Source organism: Rhinoderma darwinii, chromosome 7 (genome assembly GCF_050947455.1).
Source record: "Rhinoderma darwinii isolate aRhiDar2 chromosome 7, aRhiDar2.hap1, whole genome shotgun sequence".
Lineage (NCBI taxonomy): Eukaryota > Metazoa > Chordata > Amphibia > Anura > Rhinodermatidae > Rhinoderma > Rhinoderma darwinii.
In genome coordinates, this window is record NC_134693.1 from 132,567,423 (window position 1) to 132,587,471 (window position 20,049).

General features: G+C 43.3%; 1 protein-coding gene across 2 annotated transcripts in view; it reads right to left on the bottom strand.

Annotated features, from left to right (window-relative positions):
- The window catches only part of LHFPL4 (LHFPL tetraspan subfamily member 4), a 101,207-nt gene extending 86,381 nt beyond the window's left edge, over window positions 1-14,826 (bottom strand). Inside the window, exon 1 of one of the 2 annotated variants that reach the window (XM_075834071.1) lies at window positions 13,674-14,826. In XM_075834071.1, coding sequence (XP_075690186.1) covers window positions 13,674-14,079 — 406 coding nt within the window. In that variant the 5' untranslated portion in view covers window positions 14,080-14,826. The remainder of the gene's footprint in view (window positions 1-13,673) is intronic. The other variant, XM_075834072.1, reaches the window with a different exon arrangement.
- Between the last annotated feature and the right edge of the window lie 5,223 nt (window positions 14,827-20,049).

The following is a 20,049-nucleotide window of genomic DNA, read 5'->3' on the forward strand; positions in this document are numbered from 1 at the left end:
CACAAGTCCAGAGAATCCCTGTGTAATTCTCCTCAGGCCCTCCCTGCACTAGAAATAACATTGTGTATCAGTTTTGCATGGAGTGTTCCTTTAAAGGCTATGTACAACTATTTTGGAGGTCCACATCGCCTTTAATTCAGTAAAATTCTACTCATGATAGAATATCCATTTTATTTGTAGTTGCGTTCCTAAGCAGTATACAGGGATTAAAGGGATGGAAAACACGAATCCCGTTTATAAACTAGAAGAAGGTAAAGGAACATTTCAGAGACGTCCACCTGATGAATGCCGTGGTTATAAGGGAAGACACTCATTCTGTTTCATCTCAGCTTTGACGGCATTTGTACCTTTCATTGGGAGCGGGGGTTACAGCTTTTTGATGTAATAAATAAATAAATGAAAGAACAAAATCACATACTCTGTCAACGTAAGGGCGGTCAACTTCACTTCTACACTCATTAACTCTTCCACTACCCTAGACCACCAGGGAAGCAGCCATTAACTCCTACTCTACACCAGTAGGCAAACGGGCATTCACCCCTCTACTACCCTAGACCACCAGGGAAACCTACCATACAACAGTAGGCAAACGGGCATTCACCCCTCTACTACCCTAGACCACCAAGGAAGCAGCGATTAACTCCTATTCTACAACAGCAGGCAAACAGGCATTAAACTCTTCACTACTCTAGACCACCAGGGAAGACTACCCTACAACAGTAGGCAAACAGGCATTAACCCCTTTACTGCCCTAGACCACCAAGGAAATGGGCATTCACCCCTCTACTACCCTAGACCACCAAGGAACCAGCGATTAACCACTCCATTAACCTAGACCACCAGGAAAGCAGCCATTAACACCTATTCTACAACTGTAGGCAAACAGGCATTCACCCCCCCCCCCTACTACCCCAGACTACTAGGGTAGCAAACATCAACTCCTACCCTACACCAGTAGGCAAAAGGGCATTAACCCATTCACTACCCCAGACTACCAAAGAAACGGGCATTAACCCCTCTACAACCCTAGACCACCTGAAAAGCAGCGATTAACCCCTCCACTATTCTGGAACACAAGGGAAATGGACACTAACCCCTGCACTACTTTAGACCACCAAGGAAATCGATATTAACCCCTGCACTACCTTAGACCACCAGGAAATGGGCTTTAACCCCTGCACTACCCTAGGCCACAAGGAAAGCAAGCATGAAGCCCTCCACTACACAAAGACCATAAGGAAAGAAGGCATTAACCCAACACCTCCCAACATTTGAATCCCAAACTGTGGGACTTTTTAAGCCCAAACAGCTTGGAGATGCCTGTTTTAGGCAAACTAGAACATGTCCCACCCATTTTGAGATCCAGCACCCGCGGAAAAGAGGTCTGTTGCCAGGTATTGCATTAAGGGTATGTTCACACGGCCTATTTACGGACGTAAATCGGGCGTTTTTGCCCCGAATTACGCCCGAAAATAGCGCCTCAATAGCGCTGACAAACATCTGCCCATTGAAAGCAATGGGCAGACGTTTGTCTGTTCACACGAGGCGTATATTTACGCGCCGCTGTCAAATGACGGCGCGTAAATAGACGCCCGCGTCAAAGAAGTGACCTGTCACTTCTTTGGCCGTAATTAGAGCCGTTATTCATTGACTCCAATGAATAGCAGCGCTAATTACGCCCGTAATTGACGCAGCGTTCAAGCGCCTGCACATGGCGGTACGGCTGAAATTACGGGGATGTTTTCAGGCTGAAACATCCCCGTAATTTCAGCCGTAACGGACGCCCTCGTGTGAACATACCCTAACACTTTCACTACCAGCCACCAGAGTTGTTAGCAGTTTATTCTTGCGCTGTATGGCGGTATAAGGTCACGCCACGTTTAGGAGATCCACTCCTTATCCCTTGTGCAGGGTTAGAGAAGAGCAGATCTTTCATACATGTGTGAACCCAGTCTTATGTAGTCTCTGTATAGCATTTTATGGTGTTTGTTCTGTATCAATTCCTTATGGTTTTTCAAGATCCCTGCTTGCTGTCATTCAATAGGACTTTTCATTGTCTACTCCCAGAGGATAAAAATCTGTCCATGTGCATGTGATGAACGCACAGGTGCACGGCTCGTTACAAGACATATCTGATAACTGTACTGTCACAAGCCGCGCACCTGTGCGTTCATCACGTGACCACAACAGTAAACAATGACGATGCCAATAAATGACAGCAAGCAGAAATCTTCAAAACCATAAGGAATTGGTACAAAACGTATATTGGAAAATTGTATAACTTCTTATTATACGAGGAATAATAATGTATTTGCTAATTCGGTGATACCCCTTTAAATGCAAATTTATACAAATCAGAGATTAATAAGTCCCATATTTGCCTTTGCAGCTTCAGCTAAAAATCTGATCGGATAAGTAATTAATTTACCCGCATTCAGACAGGAGCATCTTTTCCCCGGACTCCCAGGGGGCCATTGAGCATTGGAACCAAGAGCCACCGAGACTCAGATCTAGTGAGATTGATCTTGCATTCAATAGCTTCATTTACCCTGCCACCTAATTGCCATTACATTCAAATTAAACCCAATATGCTCGGTGTAATTAGCTACCCGGCTTATTCCCCTGACTGGGTTTCTGCGATTTTCACAGTCAATTTTATGGCTTGAAGATTTTTTAAAAACTTTTACAAACTTTTCTCACCTAAGTGCTATGCCCAGGGATCCATGCTTCATGCAGACGTCTCCTCCTAACCTTCTCTCAAAAACAGTCGATATAATCACTTATCCCGGCAGACAGCGTGCGGCTCATTACGCCGGCCACATCTTCCAATCGCTCTGTTTACTGGCAGGTACGTTTCCAAAATGTAATTTATCTTTCCGTCCTTTACGTAAGTTCCCATAGCGTTCGTATCTATCAGGAAGTGTGCGGAGAACAGGCACTTAAAATGCCAAGACCAATTAAGATGGAGTCGTTTTAGCGGCTTGATTAACATATTCTGTGATAAGTTTGAGACTGGCGGATAATACGTACATCTCATTATTGTATAGGGAGACTAGTTGGGTAGATATCAACTGGCCGGGATCTATAATGATACATTTGAGATTTATTTTGATCATTAGGGTATGTTCACACGCAGTGGTTTCAGACGTAATTCGGGTGTTTTATGCCTCAAAAAACGCCCCGGCTATAGAAATGAATGAGGCCCCCATGCACACGACCGCTTTTTTTCCCTCCCGTAAATACTGGAATAAATACGAGTCCTTTGTCACAGGGGAATCCCCTGACGTCGCCTAGCAACGCTCCCGTAATTACGGGTGCACTCACGTAGCCACCCGTAATTACGGGAGCCCCATAGACTTCTATGGGCCTGCCCGAGCCGTTATTACGGCCTGAAATAGGACACGTTCTATATTTTTCAACGGCCCGGGCACCTTCCGTAAGCAAACGGGAAGGTACCCGTGGCCAATAGAAGTCTATGGGCCCGTAATTATGGGTCGTAATTACAGCCCGTAATTACGAGCGTTTTTACGGTCGTGTGCATGGGACCTGAGTCTGTAATTACGAGGACGAAATCTACGGTCGTGTACATGGGGCTTATCAGTGTGTTTTGTGCAACTTTCTAAATACTTATTATTATAAATAATTTTTGAGATACAGCTGCTTTGTATCCTGTATACAGAGCAGCTGCATCTAGCGCTGAAACCTGGATTCGTCCGGTCAGCGGCACTGACGGGTTCAGTGTCAGTGGGTCCTGCATGGCTCTGACACGCAGGATCGAGCTTTTACCGATCATATCTAAGTTCAGAATTTAGATGTGATCGATTACAGGTGGATCGCAGGACCCGCTTTCATTGAACCCGTCAGTTCCGCGGACCTGACGGAGTCAGGTCTCAGCACAAGATATAGCTGCTCTGTATACAGCAGACAAAAAATGGTGACATCACACTGCGAACACCGATGTAACCTAAACCGCTAAATATAAATAAATAAGAATTACTGCTAAATCTACTTACAATAGGGAGGTTCTTAGTGCACATTTTGATCTAAAAGTGTTTGCCCACCTGCCACGACAAGGCGACCTCTGTAAGGTGGAACAGGATACAAAGCAGCTGTATCTCAAAAAGTTAAAATCATTTTTAATAAAAAGTATTTAAAAAGTTGCACAAAACACACTGATGGACATTTTTATTTTAAAAAAACAACATGATTTTCAAAGTGTACATAGGGTTTAATGGAAAACTCCATTCAACAAGGACTTATAGTGTTTGCATATCTGACAGTATGATTTCTACATCAGTAAAAACTCATTTCCCACATCAACTAATATGTGTCATGCTCCACCCCTTCCATGTTATATATTTTTTCTACACCGGTGTCAGGTGTTGCATTATTGCTACAAAAATAAAGCAGTAAATATCTTATAAATTAAAGATTTTGCATGAAATTAGAAACACATGGCTGCTTTCTTCCAAAAACAACGCCACTTATTTTCATGGGTTGTATGTGGAACTGCAGCTCAGCCCTTTGCAAGTGAATGGGGCTGAGCTGCAATACCAGACACAACCCATGAACAAGTGTGGCGCTATTTTTGGAAAGAGCAGCCATGATTTCCTAATCTCCTACAACTCCTTGTACTACCTAGATTTAGTTCTTTATAGTATATTGCTATTGCATTTTTCAGTTTTAACTGTATATTTTGTTTTTTATAAACCAAATAAAGCTAAATAAAAAAAATGCTGAGACTGAGGAATTACTCTGCTTCAATGATCGTTCTGGGTATTATAAAATCTTGTGATTATTATCTAATTTTTCTATGTCATTATTTTGCTCTTTAAAGGCTCATTTAAAAAACATGCATATACAAGACCTGTACCAGTCTTCTGTCATATGCCCTGCAGCCACTAATCTACCCTCGTCTCCTGTTAGCCCTATAGCTAAAACAGCAAAAGTAGGGTGGGTAATGCTCAGGATGAATGTATGGGCTACGCTCTACTTATATTTAAGTGATCAAAGAACAGCCATGAACTCTGTTTTGCCGTTAAACCCTCCCCTTTTGATAGCAGGATATACATTTACATATTTACTATAAAGTGAAGTTCCACCTTACACTCTATAATAGGACCGTGACTTGTTCACCCACCCATGTGCTTACCTTGCAGCAGAGAAGGGTGGCATGTCTTTTTGGCCAGTTCTCTGCTTCCTTATTTTCTCCTGTTCCGCAGGGGCGGAGCAAGCTCTCTTCATGCCTAAGGCAAAGGTTCCTGAATGCCTTCCCCTGCTGGCTTCTATCTTTCTCGACAATCAGCTACTCCCCTCTACAGGGAAGCGCTGATTGGTTGCAGAGGTCTCCTGTCACCCCCATCCAAACCCTGTTGTTCCCCTTCTTTGGAGCCCTTTCCAACCGTACAGCACCCACATGGAGGAGGAGTGGGACCAACATGAGTTGGACACCCCATTGTAAGGTCCCATAGCATCCTTAGAAGCTGTGTCTATGGTATGTTTGTCCTTAAACTGGACCTGAGAAATTTGGGCTAAAGAAGAGAAGTTCCTAAAAAATGTCCTGCTCTAGACTAACACTGAGCATCAGGCTCTAATAAAAGCAAAGACAACAATTCGCTCATGAAATTTTTACATCAATCTATTTATGATGTTGCCAGAAGCTAATAGTCGTCTGATTTATGGTAAGCTCTGAAAAAAGATGCAGTTCACAATGTCTTGGACGGAAGAACAGATGGCACGTCAGAAGCAGCTGATATTTGTGAGCCAACATATTTGTTTGGCAGAAATTTCTCGACTAAATAAAACGACAGTCATTTTCCTTACTTAAAGGGGTTGTCCAGGATTAGATAAAAGGGTCTCCTTTTTTTTTTTTTTTTTTTTTTAGCTACAGCGCCCCTTTTGTCCACAGGCTGTGTCTGGAATTGAGTATTTAAGTAAATGTGGCTGAGCTGCAATACCAAACACAGCCTATGGACAAGAGTGGCGCTGTTTTTGGGGAAAAAATGCAGATTTCTTTTTTCTAATCTTGGACAACGCCTTTAATTTAAATTAAACGCCCCTTTCTCATTAGCGAGTGCCTTCTGTGTTTGGTAATACCTTACAGAAGACACAATGAACATGATAGAACATCTTTAGTATTATTCTCCCTGTCATGAATGGTTTCTATGCATTTTAGAGGTCAAGATGGATAGTCTTGATTTTTCCCATTGCCAGTTTTGACAAAGCCAAAAGCACAATGTCCCCCCTCCCAGTAGTATGTGACTGAATCCTGTCCCTATAAAAATCACTTAGCCTTAGGAACAGCTTAGTGTCATTATGGGCTCATAATATTTGCACATAAAAGCCGCATTTAACTGCAGAGCATTTAGTTATAGGGGTTGTATGAGATTAAAAAAACATGTCTGCTTTCTTTCTGAAACAGCGCCACTTGTGTCCATAGGCTGTGTGTGGTATTGCAGCATTCAAGCAAATTGAACTGCAATACCAGACACAACCTATGGACAAGAGTGGCGCTGTTTTATGAAGAAAAAAAAACAGCTGTGCTTTTCTAATGTTAAACAACCCATATTACATCTGTTTTATGTACTAGTTATATCCTGTTCCCCCTAAAAAAAAAAACTAGCTAACCTAGGGTCCTGCAAGGGGGTCTTACTACCTTCTACAAGATAGGAGAACATCTTGGATATATTATAAGATCTAGGAGAGGGAGTACTTCTTTATAAAGACCGGGGGTCTTATTGACACCACTCCCGAGCGGATGTGACATGCTACAGAGGATGCAGACCACCCCCAATCTCCTTACTGCAGGGGCAAAAGGTAAGGTTCTGTAGTTTAAGGGATGGACCCTAGAAACATTCAATTATATCTGAGTCTTTCTTCTCCACCAGTCTCCCATGGTACTCCAAGTAGCTTCAAAGTCTGCAACACCCTACCCTATGTATACCAGCCAAATGTATGCAAAAAGTACACTCTAATGATGGGCATGTTGAACATATAGACCTAGCCTGAGATAGTCCGAGGGGGTCAGTGTTTCCTATGATAGGACTGTTATATTTCAATGTACTGTGCACTGGAAGTTTAGCTTGACCCTACTTAGGTGAAATTACACTGATATATTACTGAACGACATAAACTGCAATTCCCCAATTTAGTTCTATAGTTGGAATCAATTTCAATTCAAGTCAAGTCAACACAATACAGGTTTCCCTTTAGGGTATTCTACATGTGGAGCAATGGACCCAATGTGTCATAAAACAGCCCATGTCTACTGAGGTTTTGCCCCATTAATGGAATGTCCCCTGCTTACAAAGGGAACGGGAAGAATATGAGTAAACTGCTATTTATGCATCAAGAATGTTCCCTGTTCACTGACAGCAAACAGAGATCTTGGAAATGAGGAGGTATTGAAAAACAAAAAAGTATATTAGACAGTTGTAGATTATATAATGATTGAGCTTTATTTGTATAAACCCCTTTAAGTGTAAGCCCGCACGAAGCGGCATTGACCCGGGCACCGTCTGGCCAACAATCGCTCCGGCACCATGTTAGGCATGGCTGTCAAATAGCCTGTTAATGGGCGAGCGTTGTTGTGGGTAAAACGGCCCTTTAACTGCAACATCGCGCAGCCATTAATTAATACATCCTTTATGGCCGCACGATTTAGCAGGTGAAGGGCTGTTTTACCCGCAACAACGTGCGGCCATTAACAGGTTATTAGCTGCGCCGAACATGGTGCCGGTGCGGTTGTTGGCCGTATTGCAGCCTGGTCAGTGCCGCTCCGTGTGGCCTTACCCTAACAATCCATGATGTATAGCGTGCCTCATGCCTCACTGCTATATTGATATCAGAATGGACTATGACTATGCGCAGTGAGTCCAATTTTGCACGGCCTTGGGAGAGAATCTTATAATTAAAGACTCCAACAAAAATATATAAGAGATAATCTTACGGCTGTGATAATTATTCTATGTTAATTATTCCAGATAGCGGTATTATTATTTTTCTAGGATGATGGGGTTGGAATCCATACTTGTAAGCACCGCTATGACTCATGTTACAGATAGGACGAGGAGAAGGGACGCTCTCCAGCTGTTACTACGCCAGAATTGCGTGTTACTAGGAATGCATTTGATGTGTGAAGCAGTTAACCCATCGTGGACTGGTGCTTATCTAAAACAGATCGACATGGTAAATGCTGATCAATCGCCTAAAACTGGATTTTGTTAGTGATGTGACCGTAAATGACGATCGTTATTGATAAGCGTTGGGTCCCCGGTATTAAAGCTTTTAGGAGAGCAAAATCTATTAAAGCTGTAACTACGCTGTGTACATTAGAGGGAGAGGTGTAACGTGAAGCTCCTGGGCAAAAATGCAAAATCTATAACAGGCCCCCCCCCCCTCCCCACCCAACATGGACCATACCGGTGTGGCAGAGGGAGCCCCTTTAGGTGCCAGGGCAATGATGCAAATGCTACGTCTGCATCCCCTATATCTGCGCCACTGATTAGAAGGGATTTAATAGAGGGATACTGGACCCTGGATAAAAAATGTAAATCATATAAATCAGATGAAAGACTCCAACATGGTCTATGTATTTAGAAGAAGAGAGCAATATATCATTTTATTAAAGGGTTGTCTCATACAGACAACCCTTTTCATGTACCCAATATGGACGTCATACAGCCACCTGAAGGATCCAGGCTGCTCATGCATTACATAGCCAGCCATTCACTTAATTGGCCGTCATGTAATACTACATGCCCCCTGTAGTGGCCGCTGCAAGGAAAATGCATGGCTGGTCAAAGCTCCTCGGCAATCACAGCTGATTGAAGCCGGACCTACAGGAATCAGCTGATTGTGGTGGCAGATTTAATGTCAAAATTAGGTTATGTTCATGAGACAACCACTTTAACATGATGGCAGTCATTTTCCTGTGGTATGCCCCCTTTTTCTCCAAATATTGTCTTCTTGCCTGCATCTGTCAATGAACACATGATGATATCACATCAATGATGACATCACTTTCTGTTTCAGTGACCACATCATTTCTTGTCCTAACAGATCTTGCTCTCGTTGTCACATAGGGGCCTGGGAGAAAAAAGGGAAGATGGCTCCCAGTTCTGGTCTAGTTGGGAGGATTTGGGTGTTTGAACTAGAGGATCAAATGTAGATAAGTAGAAGAACAATGGGGTTCTGATAGAGAGAAGTTTTTGATATTAAGCTTTAATCTAAGATGGTAGAACAATCAGTTCTGGAAAAACACTCTACTGGCATGAGGACCACCAAAATGAAGTCTTGCTCTACACAGTCAATCAGGTAGTTAGAAGACATGGTTGGCCAACTCGCCATTGAAATCAATGGTGAAAACCTACGAGTGCTCCTAGTCTCTGATGACAATAAGTTTTGGGATCAGCTTGTTCTGAGCATCAGTTGGGGGGTCCCACCTACCAAACCTCCATTGATGGGATCTACTTATGTGTCAAGAAGACCACAAATGGATAGAATTTCATGACCATCCAGCGATCAGCCATATTCCTAATGTAGAACAGAGCGTGTGGTATGTTAGGATCTTCGGTTTTATTTATAGACCAAGTGACCTCATTTTTCAAAGAAGAGATTCCCTGTTACTACTCTTACTCTAAGCGCAATGTTTTCACCCGACTCTATTCATAATTATATACACACATATCTATACTTACTGTTGACTATCTCAGCAATAGTGGACAGTAGACTTTTCTTCCCCTGGGGTAAAAATTCAGCCCCCTGCCCTAGCCTTGTATCTAAATAACCAGGTCATGGCAGAGTGGTTTATTGGCGCTCCCCTCACTGGCACCAAGCACCCGGGGCAAATGCCTCGCCAGGTCCCCCCAGCTGGTAATGGTATCAATTTCTTCTTCAATGGTTCACCTACAGTCATATTTAGGTAGCATTTCAGTTCAAAGCCTCATGCTAACTCATCTGACATGTGACAGTGATATAATTACTAGGGGTCTGTGAGCCCACCCCTCCATCAACTCCAATATTGATGGAGCCAGGGTGCGCTACAGACAGAGCATAGATGGAGATATCCATGACACAAATCTAGCTCTACAGGTCAGATGAAATGCAATGGATAAGTTGAGATTTGTTGTCCGTAAATCTCCAAATAGGACCAAATAAGTCTATAGAGAGGTGTGACCCGTTTAGTTTTGGTATCAGTGTGGTCAAAGCTCATAGACATAGGTCAATAACATCTTCTGACATATCACTATGGCATATTAGAAGGGGATTTAGTGATTTTCCCTTTAAGTACTAACAAGAGTGTGAGCAGCCCATGTACTGGCACATATTACAAGGGTGAGCAGCCCATATACTGGCAGGACCTGCTCTTTGTGCCACCTTCCAATGGTCAACTTTCAGTTGACTTTCACATGCCATGAGTGACCATGACACCAGCACATAATAAAAGCATTCTACAAGACCCAGATGTTTAGTAGAAGTCTATGCAGATATTATAATTACATCTGCGGGGATCTTATGACTCGTCAGTTGGTGAACTACAAATTCCAGCATTCTATTCTTTAGTGCATAAGGAAAATAAAGAAGAATGTGAACATCTCAATAATGAGGGGCTCTCGATAACAAACCTCCTCCTTCTTTATCTAATAGGATCTCTGACTATATTTTCCCATATATGTTACAGAGTCAAAAGTCAAGAACCACCCAAATATCTGTATGATGCTTAATGTTAGATTGCTGTCATTTTTACCATTATCGGACCAATAAGCGCACATGTTATGTATGTTACCCTATGTGTCCTCCATCTTGAAATCTGCCATATTTAAATGGCTTTAGATGACTCATTTTACTATGCCCCTTTTAAAGGGATTGTACAGTTTAGAAAACCCATTTTCATATACCCTATTAGGGAATTCTGAGTTAATATAGGGGGGGTCCTCTGTTCAGGATCCTTATCTCTTGGCCAAAGTGGAGAGTGGTTATAAAGAGTGTCTCTCTCTCTCTGGAGGACCTGTCCTGCCCTGTATTACACAGACAACTCATTGATATGATTGGACACTGTGTAATGCTTAATTTCCCCTGTGGTGGCGCTGCAGGAAGACTGAACACTTACCACTGATTACAGCTGATCGCTGATGGTCCCAGCAGGAAGACACTTTGTGATCTGCCTATTGTTAAGGGACCCTTCTAACATGTCGAGATTGTCTAAAGTGGAGAACCCCTTTAAGGCATGCTGAACAGGTTTATTAGTTAGTATTGCGTCTAGCACAGTACCCTGGGGGACTGCTAGCATTCACCAAAATCAATAGACACTCACTGATTTTAATGGGAGGGAATAGCAGCATGGAGTTCCCCTGGCAATGGTAGCTGGGCAGCGCTAGCGGCAGGACCCCTCACCATGGGACCTGTCATTTAACCATGGGCTGTCCAAAGTAGACAATCCCTTCTGTTTGCTGTGGAGACCATATGGCCACAGTCTTCTCATTACTTATTAGTAAACCATGATTGCTTATAAAACTTATGCTAAAAGGTATTGAGCACTTAGAACTAATGCAAAAAAAAAAAGTATTTATAATCTCATCATATACAGTAAAGACATTCATCGCTTCAAATTTACATTAAAAATGCACGTGCTTCTATATGCTCCATATGATTCATTAAGGCATACGGAGCCTTTACACCAGGAATTATTGATGCTGTATAGATTCTAAGTGTCCATTGTACGTGACTCTAATGCAACCTTGTAAACAGCAGCTCTGTAAATCATAGATGCAAATGTTATAATGCAATTTCCAGCCATGCTTTACAGCAGGGGAGATACAGCTCTATATGGGGGTATAACCCTAATGAACAACGCGCCCCTCAAACATAACAATACCTGGAATCACCTGCCATTACAGTGCCCATAAGAGTTCTCATCACCTTTCAACATGCTCTAATTGTGAAGTGTCATTCTTCACTGCTCTGACATTCTATTCATGAACCAGGAAGAACAGTATGAACAAAACCCTAGGTCTTGCCTTGGTAGGAGAATGTTTGGAAATGAGCTGCAGTAATCTGGGGCTTCTCAAGTACATTTGGTTTAACTGGTTTGCTAGGATGAATGTAGGATTTTTAGGCAATCTGAGCTCCTATTGAATTTAAGGGCATATTTTGATAACTATTTCTAAGAATGAGGAATTATAAATAAGTTGAAATATAATTTACATGTAAGAAATTGACACAGTGAGAGGTAATAACTAGGTATGCCAAGGTTCTGTTATTAATCTATATCCCATTGAGTCTGTCCTATGTACATTACTATATTCTCAAGGACAGACTGACTATCTTCTCTGCCTTGCATTTACATTCGGGGGTTTTTTCTGCCTTTTTCATTTCAGTTCCACCATATTCCTGCATCTGAATCTATGACTAATGACTGTTTCCAGATACAAGAAGGGTCTTTGCTAGAACTTTGCACCTTGTCTGTATACCAAACCTCCTATAATGGAAACCATCAATCAACCGCAATGCTCGCTGCCACTCAACTTCCAGCCAAATGACTCTTTGTAGACTTAACTTCGGAGTGGTGTTACATGGTCAGATAGATGAACGCACTTTCCATATATAATCAATATATACTATTAGTGCTCATAAAATTGGCCAAAAAAGAATGCATGACCATTTAGCTGCCGGTCCTGTTTTTTTTTAACCCACTGCTGACAGTCCCTCATCTCACTGACAACATAAAGGTCTTATCACTGCTCCCTATTGCATCTTAATCCTTATACCCGAGGAACAGCTGCATGCAGGCACATCATTCATAGACAATGGCAATACTGCAGAAGAGAATGGGTGATGTAGCCTTCAATAAGGACCATGGACAGCAATCCCATGGAAAGAAGTCACCATGAAAGCTCCTCAATGAGTATTGAAACCAGCATAGAAGTAGTACTGAGAATTAAAGACCTAAAAACTGGGGTTATCCTTGGAACTCGTAAACAGTTGGCTAGTCTCTCGTGGAAACCCTACGGTGAATCCATAAGTGAACTTTGAGTCATCCTGAATTAAGTTATTTCAATAAAAACTTAAAAGAACAAAAACATGCAAGAATAAAATACTTTTAATAAAAAAAATTACAATAAAATGAAGACCTAATCATTTCTCTTATAGAGTTACCATGAAACATTGTGGTTTTAGGTCCATGGAGGAACCACCTTCTCACTGTCAACCATTGAGGTCTTGAGTCGGATCCCCAATACCTGCAAATTGCTGCATCCAGGTGCATTTTTTGTACTCATTGGAGAAGAAGAAAAGTCAAAATCAGGTGCAGAAGTCCAGTCCAAGGACCGCAGCACATTGAAGGCTTCTACAGTGAATTCTTACCCAACGCATGAAAATGCTGCTGGACAATTGATTCGTATTGGGTCAGGGAGCTCCCCTATGGAACAATTGGTGAATTACTATGGGGAAACCCCATTAGGGTTAATCATGGGGTCCAAATCTGTCAATTTAATCTTAAAGGATCTTACCATTATCTTGATGTTATATCCATTAAAATACAAAGTAGCAGTTAAAGGGACAACATAACGAAGCCACTAACCATGCAACATTATAGTGATAACCCTATGCATAGTGGACCCGCTTTCCCACAGGGGTCCTACACCTGATCCATATTGTCTCCAACACCCCCTTACCTGCAAACAGCTGCATCCAGGCGCAGATCTTGTACACAGTGGCCGTGTTGCAGAAGAAGAAGAGGGCAAAGCAGGTGATGCAGCCCAAAATCAGCACCATGGACAGCAGCACAAAAAACGCAGCAGCCTTGAAGGCTCCTGAAGGAATGGTGCTGAAATCTGTGAAGGATCCCCGGCAGGTGAACTCTCTGTTGCCTGCTCCATTGCCTACACAGTAGTGGAAAAGCCCAAAGTAGCCAGGCTTAGGTGTATTGACACTGTCCCCTATCCAGTAGGGTTGTATGAAGACCACCACATTGATGATGGCAAAGCAGATGGTGAAAATGGCCCATAAGACGCCTATAGCTCTGGAGTTCCTCATGTAATTGTCATGGTAGAGCTTAGAGGCTTCTTGGGAAGGGAGCATCTTGGCAGAGGTTCACAAAACCCTTCTTAGGTACCCTATGGGAAGTGGCTATGGAGATTGCCCATGCAACCTTACCCTTGGCATGCAGTTGGTAGAAGATGGAGATGACCCCAGGTGGAGCAGGATTCCAGCACTAGACTCCAGGAAAGGGTGTAGTGATGGGTACCCCGATGCTGTGCCAGCTAATCAGACATAGCAGAGTCCCTGGGAGCAACATTTGCCTCTTAAGCCAAATGAGATATACCCAGCAGATGCCCTGGGCAGCAAAGCTGGAAGGAAGCAGAGTAATGCTGGGTGATGCCACAGACCCTGGCCATCTGTGGGGAGAAAAGAGCAGTGTCAATGGAACGGCAGAGACTTGGCTGACTTCATCCCTCCCTGCAGCTGCTGGGACTCCATCTTTGCTGTGCTTCCTTTTTGCTGCCTGCTGCGCGCTCCCGCGGGTGTGCTCGCTCCCGCGATAATGCAGATTTGGGCAGAAGAAAGGGACTATTTCCCCGGCAGCTCTGATCAAATCACTGGCACGATAATAGTGCAAAAAAGGCTGCAACTAAAGCAGATAAGATTGCATGCACAGGGCATCATAACTGGCGCTGGAGCATTGCAATAATCCTGGCAGGAAAGAGGCAGCTTGTATTTTATCACAGCATGAAGTCTCCTAGAATAATTCTATCTACAGCCAAAGACAAGGTGGCCAGACTGTACACTGTGACCAAGGCTCAGCTGTGCCGTGCAGGCTTCCCTCAGACATTGTGCACACACTGTGCAGTGCCAGACTGGTGATGTGATGTGGCATATGCCCACTAGGGGCCAGGAAAGACCACTGATCCTGTTCATCTTCATTAGACATAAATACATAGAATTTTACACTCCGGTGTCTGACAATTATTCCATCTGTATTCATCCTGGTAATGATGCGGACAAGAATAATATTTGTATGGAATGGGCAGGATGTGGGTACAGCGTTGGTTTTGCAAATGTTTTTGGATGGCAACAAATGGGCACCGTTTAACTGCACTGTTGCTAGGGACTATAAGGGGCTCACGTTATTATTGACAAGGGCGAAGCTATAGGGGGGTGCGGATGTAGCAAGTCGCACCCAGGAACTGATGAAGCCCAAAGGCTCCTTTACCCCATAAGAATACACCTCTATTATAAAGGGCACATGGTAGGTGGCGCTTCTGTTACAGATTTTGCATTGAGGTCCAGGAGCTTTAAAGAGGACCCATCACCTCTCCTGACAGGTCTCTTTTAGTAAACACTTGTATTCCCCATGAAATAACAATTCTAGAACAAATTTGCATTGCTCCGTTCCTCTGTTATTCCTCCTAGAAATGTATGAATAAATTGACAACTGGGTGTTCCCCTTGTCAAAGAGGTGTGTCTCTACGCAGTCTGGAACATTGAGCACTGATTGGACAGTGTCAGACTGTGGAGGGACACACCCCTAGATAGTTATACCCAGTTGTTAATTTTTTCATACATTTCTAGGAGGAATAACAGAGGAACCGCATAACATAGAGTTAGAAGAAAAGATTCTCCAGAATTGTTATTTCATGGGGCATATAATTATTTACTAAAACAGACATGTCAGGAGAGGAGACAGATGCTTTTTAGGGTGGATTCACGCGCGGTAGATTTTGTTGCAGAAGCTTCTGCGACTAAAAATTTGCATATTCACCAGACCGGGGTTGTTTCTGCAGCAGGTGCATAGATTTCTGCAAGTTCTATTCTGATGAATGGAACAGATTTTTAGTCGCAGAAATTTCTGCAACAAAATCTGCCGCGTGTGTCTGCAATTTAAGGCCTTGTTCACACGGCGTGCATTTGACGTGTTTTTGATGCATTTTACGTGGCGAAAAACGCTTCAAAAATTCATGCTTTAAGCTTCCCATTGACGTCAAAGGAAGTGTCTGGTCAATTCTTGGCACGAAAAACGCATTGAAAACGCGCCTAATTCCCATAGTAAAAAGATGTCCTAATTAAGCGCCAAAAACGTGCAACAAAAAATGCATCAAAACGCCTGTATTTTAAAAAGCGCTTTACAAAAACGCTAGTGTTTTTGAAACAACTACACATCGGGTTTTTTAAGTGCCGTGCGAACAAGGCTTTAAGTTATACCTCGGATCACTCATTTCCACCCATATGGAACTATAAATAAGGAATTAGGGGCCCCTAATATCTTGTAAGTCATCTAAAATGCTCGACCATAATGCTTTGCGGCAATGGGCCACACTCAAACTTTACCTGCCCAGTGCGGGTGATCCGCCCAGGGGGCAGGGTGTCCTGTAAGCAGTGTGGTTCAGAAAGGAAAGAGTTAAAAGCACATTAATGGGTTCCCTACTGATAAGCTGTTTTCCCAGAATTCACTAGTTGGAGCTATAATTTAGCTCTGCTTAGTGGGGTAGGGAAGTGACACCTCCGGAAGCCACAAAATATGTGACAAATAAGTTATTATTATATTAACTGTGATATCTAAACGACTGGGTCAGAGCGTTTCCAAAACGGCCAGTCTTGTGGGTTGTTCCTGGTATGCAGTGGTGGGTACCTACCAAAAGTGCTCCAAGGAAGGACAACCGGTGAACCAATGACAGGGTCATGGGCGGCCAAAACACATTGATGCTCGCAGGGAGTGAAGGCTAGCCCGCCTGGTCCGATCCCACAGAGGAACTACTGTAGCACAAATTGCTGAAGAAGTTACCTCTGACAATGGTAGAAAGGAGTCAGAACATGCAGAGCATCGCAGCTCGCGGCATATGGGGCTGTGTAGTTGTAGACCAGTCAGAGTGCCCATGCTGACCCCTGTCCACCGCCGAAAGCCCCTGCAAAGGACACGTGAGCATCAGAACTGAGGCATGAAGCAATGGAAGATGGAGGCCTGGTCTGATCAGTCACGTTTTCTTTTACATCACGTGAACGGTCGGGTGCGTGTGCGTCGCTTACCTGCGGAAGAGATGGCACCAGGTTGCATTATCAGGAGAAGACAAGCCGGCGGGGGTAGTGGGATGCTCTGGACAATGTTCTGCTGGGAAACCTTGTGTCCTGGCATTTATGTGGATGTGACACATACCACCTACCTAGACATTGCTGCAAACCCCCCTTCATAGCAGCGGTATTCCCGAACGGCGGTGCCCTCTTCCGGCAGGATAATCCGTCCTGCCACACTGCAAACATTGTTCAGGAATGGTTTGAGGAACATGACAAAGAGTTCAAGCTGATGACTTGTCTCCAAATTTTCCTCACCTCAACCCGATCGATCATCTGTGGGATGTGTTGGAAAACCAGTACGAACCATGGACTTAAAGGATCTGCTGGTAATGTCTTGTGCCAGATACCTCAGAAACCTTCGAAGGTCTTGTAGAGTCAGTGCCTCAACGGGTCAAACTGTTTTGGCGGCACGAGGGCGACTACACAATATTAGGTAGGTGGTTTTAATGTTATAGCTGATCGGTGTATGTGTCTCCATGGTTACAGACTACAGACAAACCCTGTGTAGTCTGAGGCTGCAGTCATGTATTACTCCACTCCATCTGCACCCTCTTCTTGATCACCTACAGACAGAAGAAGAGGGCCCCCTAGGCATCAATGACTAGAACTGCATATACCACCGGGCATTCTCTACACCACTGACTTCCAATGACTGATGTGCAGTATAATCCACTCATTCTAGACATTTATATCATTTTACACTAAGTTCTGCTGGGCACACAAGATAATGGACAGTAAATACTATAAATACTATAGGAAACAGGGAGAGATGTATAGAAGCTTATATATAATAGAAGCAGTTTTAAAATTGGATACATTTCCAGCCTTTCCATAATTCTCTAATGCATTTCACTGCTTATTCGTCTATGGAAGTGGCCAGTACTGGATTCATTGTGGGTCTGTGGCATAATGATAATTATTATTGATTTCAGAGGGTATTTAAGGTGTCCTCTACATATAGATGTGTAACTGTGATCACAAACTGAGGGGTGGTCTATGATTTAAAACGTTAAAGTGAATCTCCTTATAGTGGTGGGAGCTCTGTTTTTTTTTTATACTGAGCTCCATATCCTCTGCATTCCGTGATACAATTCTAAATAATTGCAGCTACCACTAGGGGGAGCTTACTGCATATTATTAATGTATAAACAGAACGCAGTAAGCTCCCCCTAGTGGTGGCTGCAAGCATTAAGAATTTTATTATGTTACGCTAAGTGAATGCAGGAGGTTTAGAGCTCTATATCAGAAAAACGGAACTCCGACCACTATAAAAATATATTAAGAAAGTGAACCGACACTTAAAAGGAAATGTCCAATCAAAACACCCGCTGTTCATATACCCTATTAGGACATATGAATGTCATGGGGGGGGGGGGGTCACCTGCTCAGAACCCTCCTCTATAAGCCAGAGTGAAGAGCCACTGGGCTCCATCTAATAGTGTCTCAAAGGGGGAATGAGTTAGTGCCGGCAGCTACCCCCCGGAAATCACTACTTTAACCCTTTTAGGTCCCCAAAAAATGTTCAAAATTTGACCAATTCAAGTTCACGCCATCATTGCTTGCAATTGCTTACATTTTGATTGCAATAAATGCACTTGTGCCAGTCATTTCTGCAAAACTCATATGCTCCAAATTCACAAAGGATTTTCTCTCTTTATTTTTGGATAAGGGACTCCCCAGTGACTCACAACAATGACAAAGTTATTCTCATTCCGGGTAAAAACACAAAGCCGACACAGAAACGAGGCCGTACAGTGCAGACTGCAGAGGAACAGAACTGGACAGCAGCCAATTACATCTGATCTCCTCCGCTCGGCTTTATAGAACCCGGTACTCACCGCAGTCACTGTGTCAGCAACTTTGTCGCACAATTTTTCGTAATAAGATTACATTCTCGGCTTGCTCTGACTACCTCGGGTAAATGAGTTGTTACATTGATATCTTTATTTTACGATATACCAGTGGAGGGAACGCAGCCGGTCACACTGCTGCAAATGCAATTTTGTAGGCATGCCAGGCAAAGTGGAAATTGGGGACAAATTAGAACCGCAAGGCTACATGCGCAAGTTGTGTAATTTGCTGCAGAAAATACGCAGCAAAACCGCAAGAAATTTGCAGGGTGCGTTTTTTGACGCGCAGATTTTACATTATGCTGCGTAAATCGCGGCGTTTTCATGCTGCGGGTTTTGCTGCGTATTTCTGAAGAACTACAGGGATAGAATTCGCAAGCAGAATCGCGAGATAAATTGACATGCTGCGGTTTCTTAAAAAACGTTCCGTGGGTCAATTTACATTCCGAAAAATACTGCAGGTGGACATAAGATTTCCTGGAATCTCAATGTCTATGCTGGTACTGTATTACGCCGCAGTTTTGCCACATGCAAATACACGCGGCAAAACCGCTCGTAATACGTAACGTGTGCATTGACCGTAAATGTCCCTATTTTGGAACCGGGGGTGCACTCAGAAGAGAAGGGGCCACATTGCAAAGATCTAAATGGGCTCCCTGTTATGGTGCCGGATTTTGCAACCCAGGACAGAAGGGCCGGGTGTGTTTTTTATCTTCTTTGATCCCTCTTTAGGACCATTGGATCAGTCCACTAACCCCAGGGTTTGCTAACAATGTAGTTCCTCTGCAGAGGGAAGTTCTGCAACCAGTAGCAAAGGAGAACGGATGAACCAAATCTGGACCCCACTCTCCTCGGGCAGCAACATGGCATGCCCCCTATAGTATATACGCCCGTGCTTAGAAATGATCAATAGATCTGCATTAATACATTTACTATATCACTTCAGTCTGCATCCTATATATTAGTCGCTCTCCAATTGTGCAACTACAACTCCCAGCTTGCCCAGACAGCTGCAGGCTGGGATTTGTAGTAGTATTACAAGAGATAGAAAACCATAAGTTTCACATTTGGTGTTTGTATATTCAGTCAATATTTTTGGCTAGGTTCTCAACCTGCGTTACGTGTGCCCAAT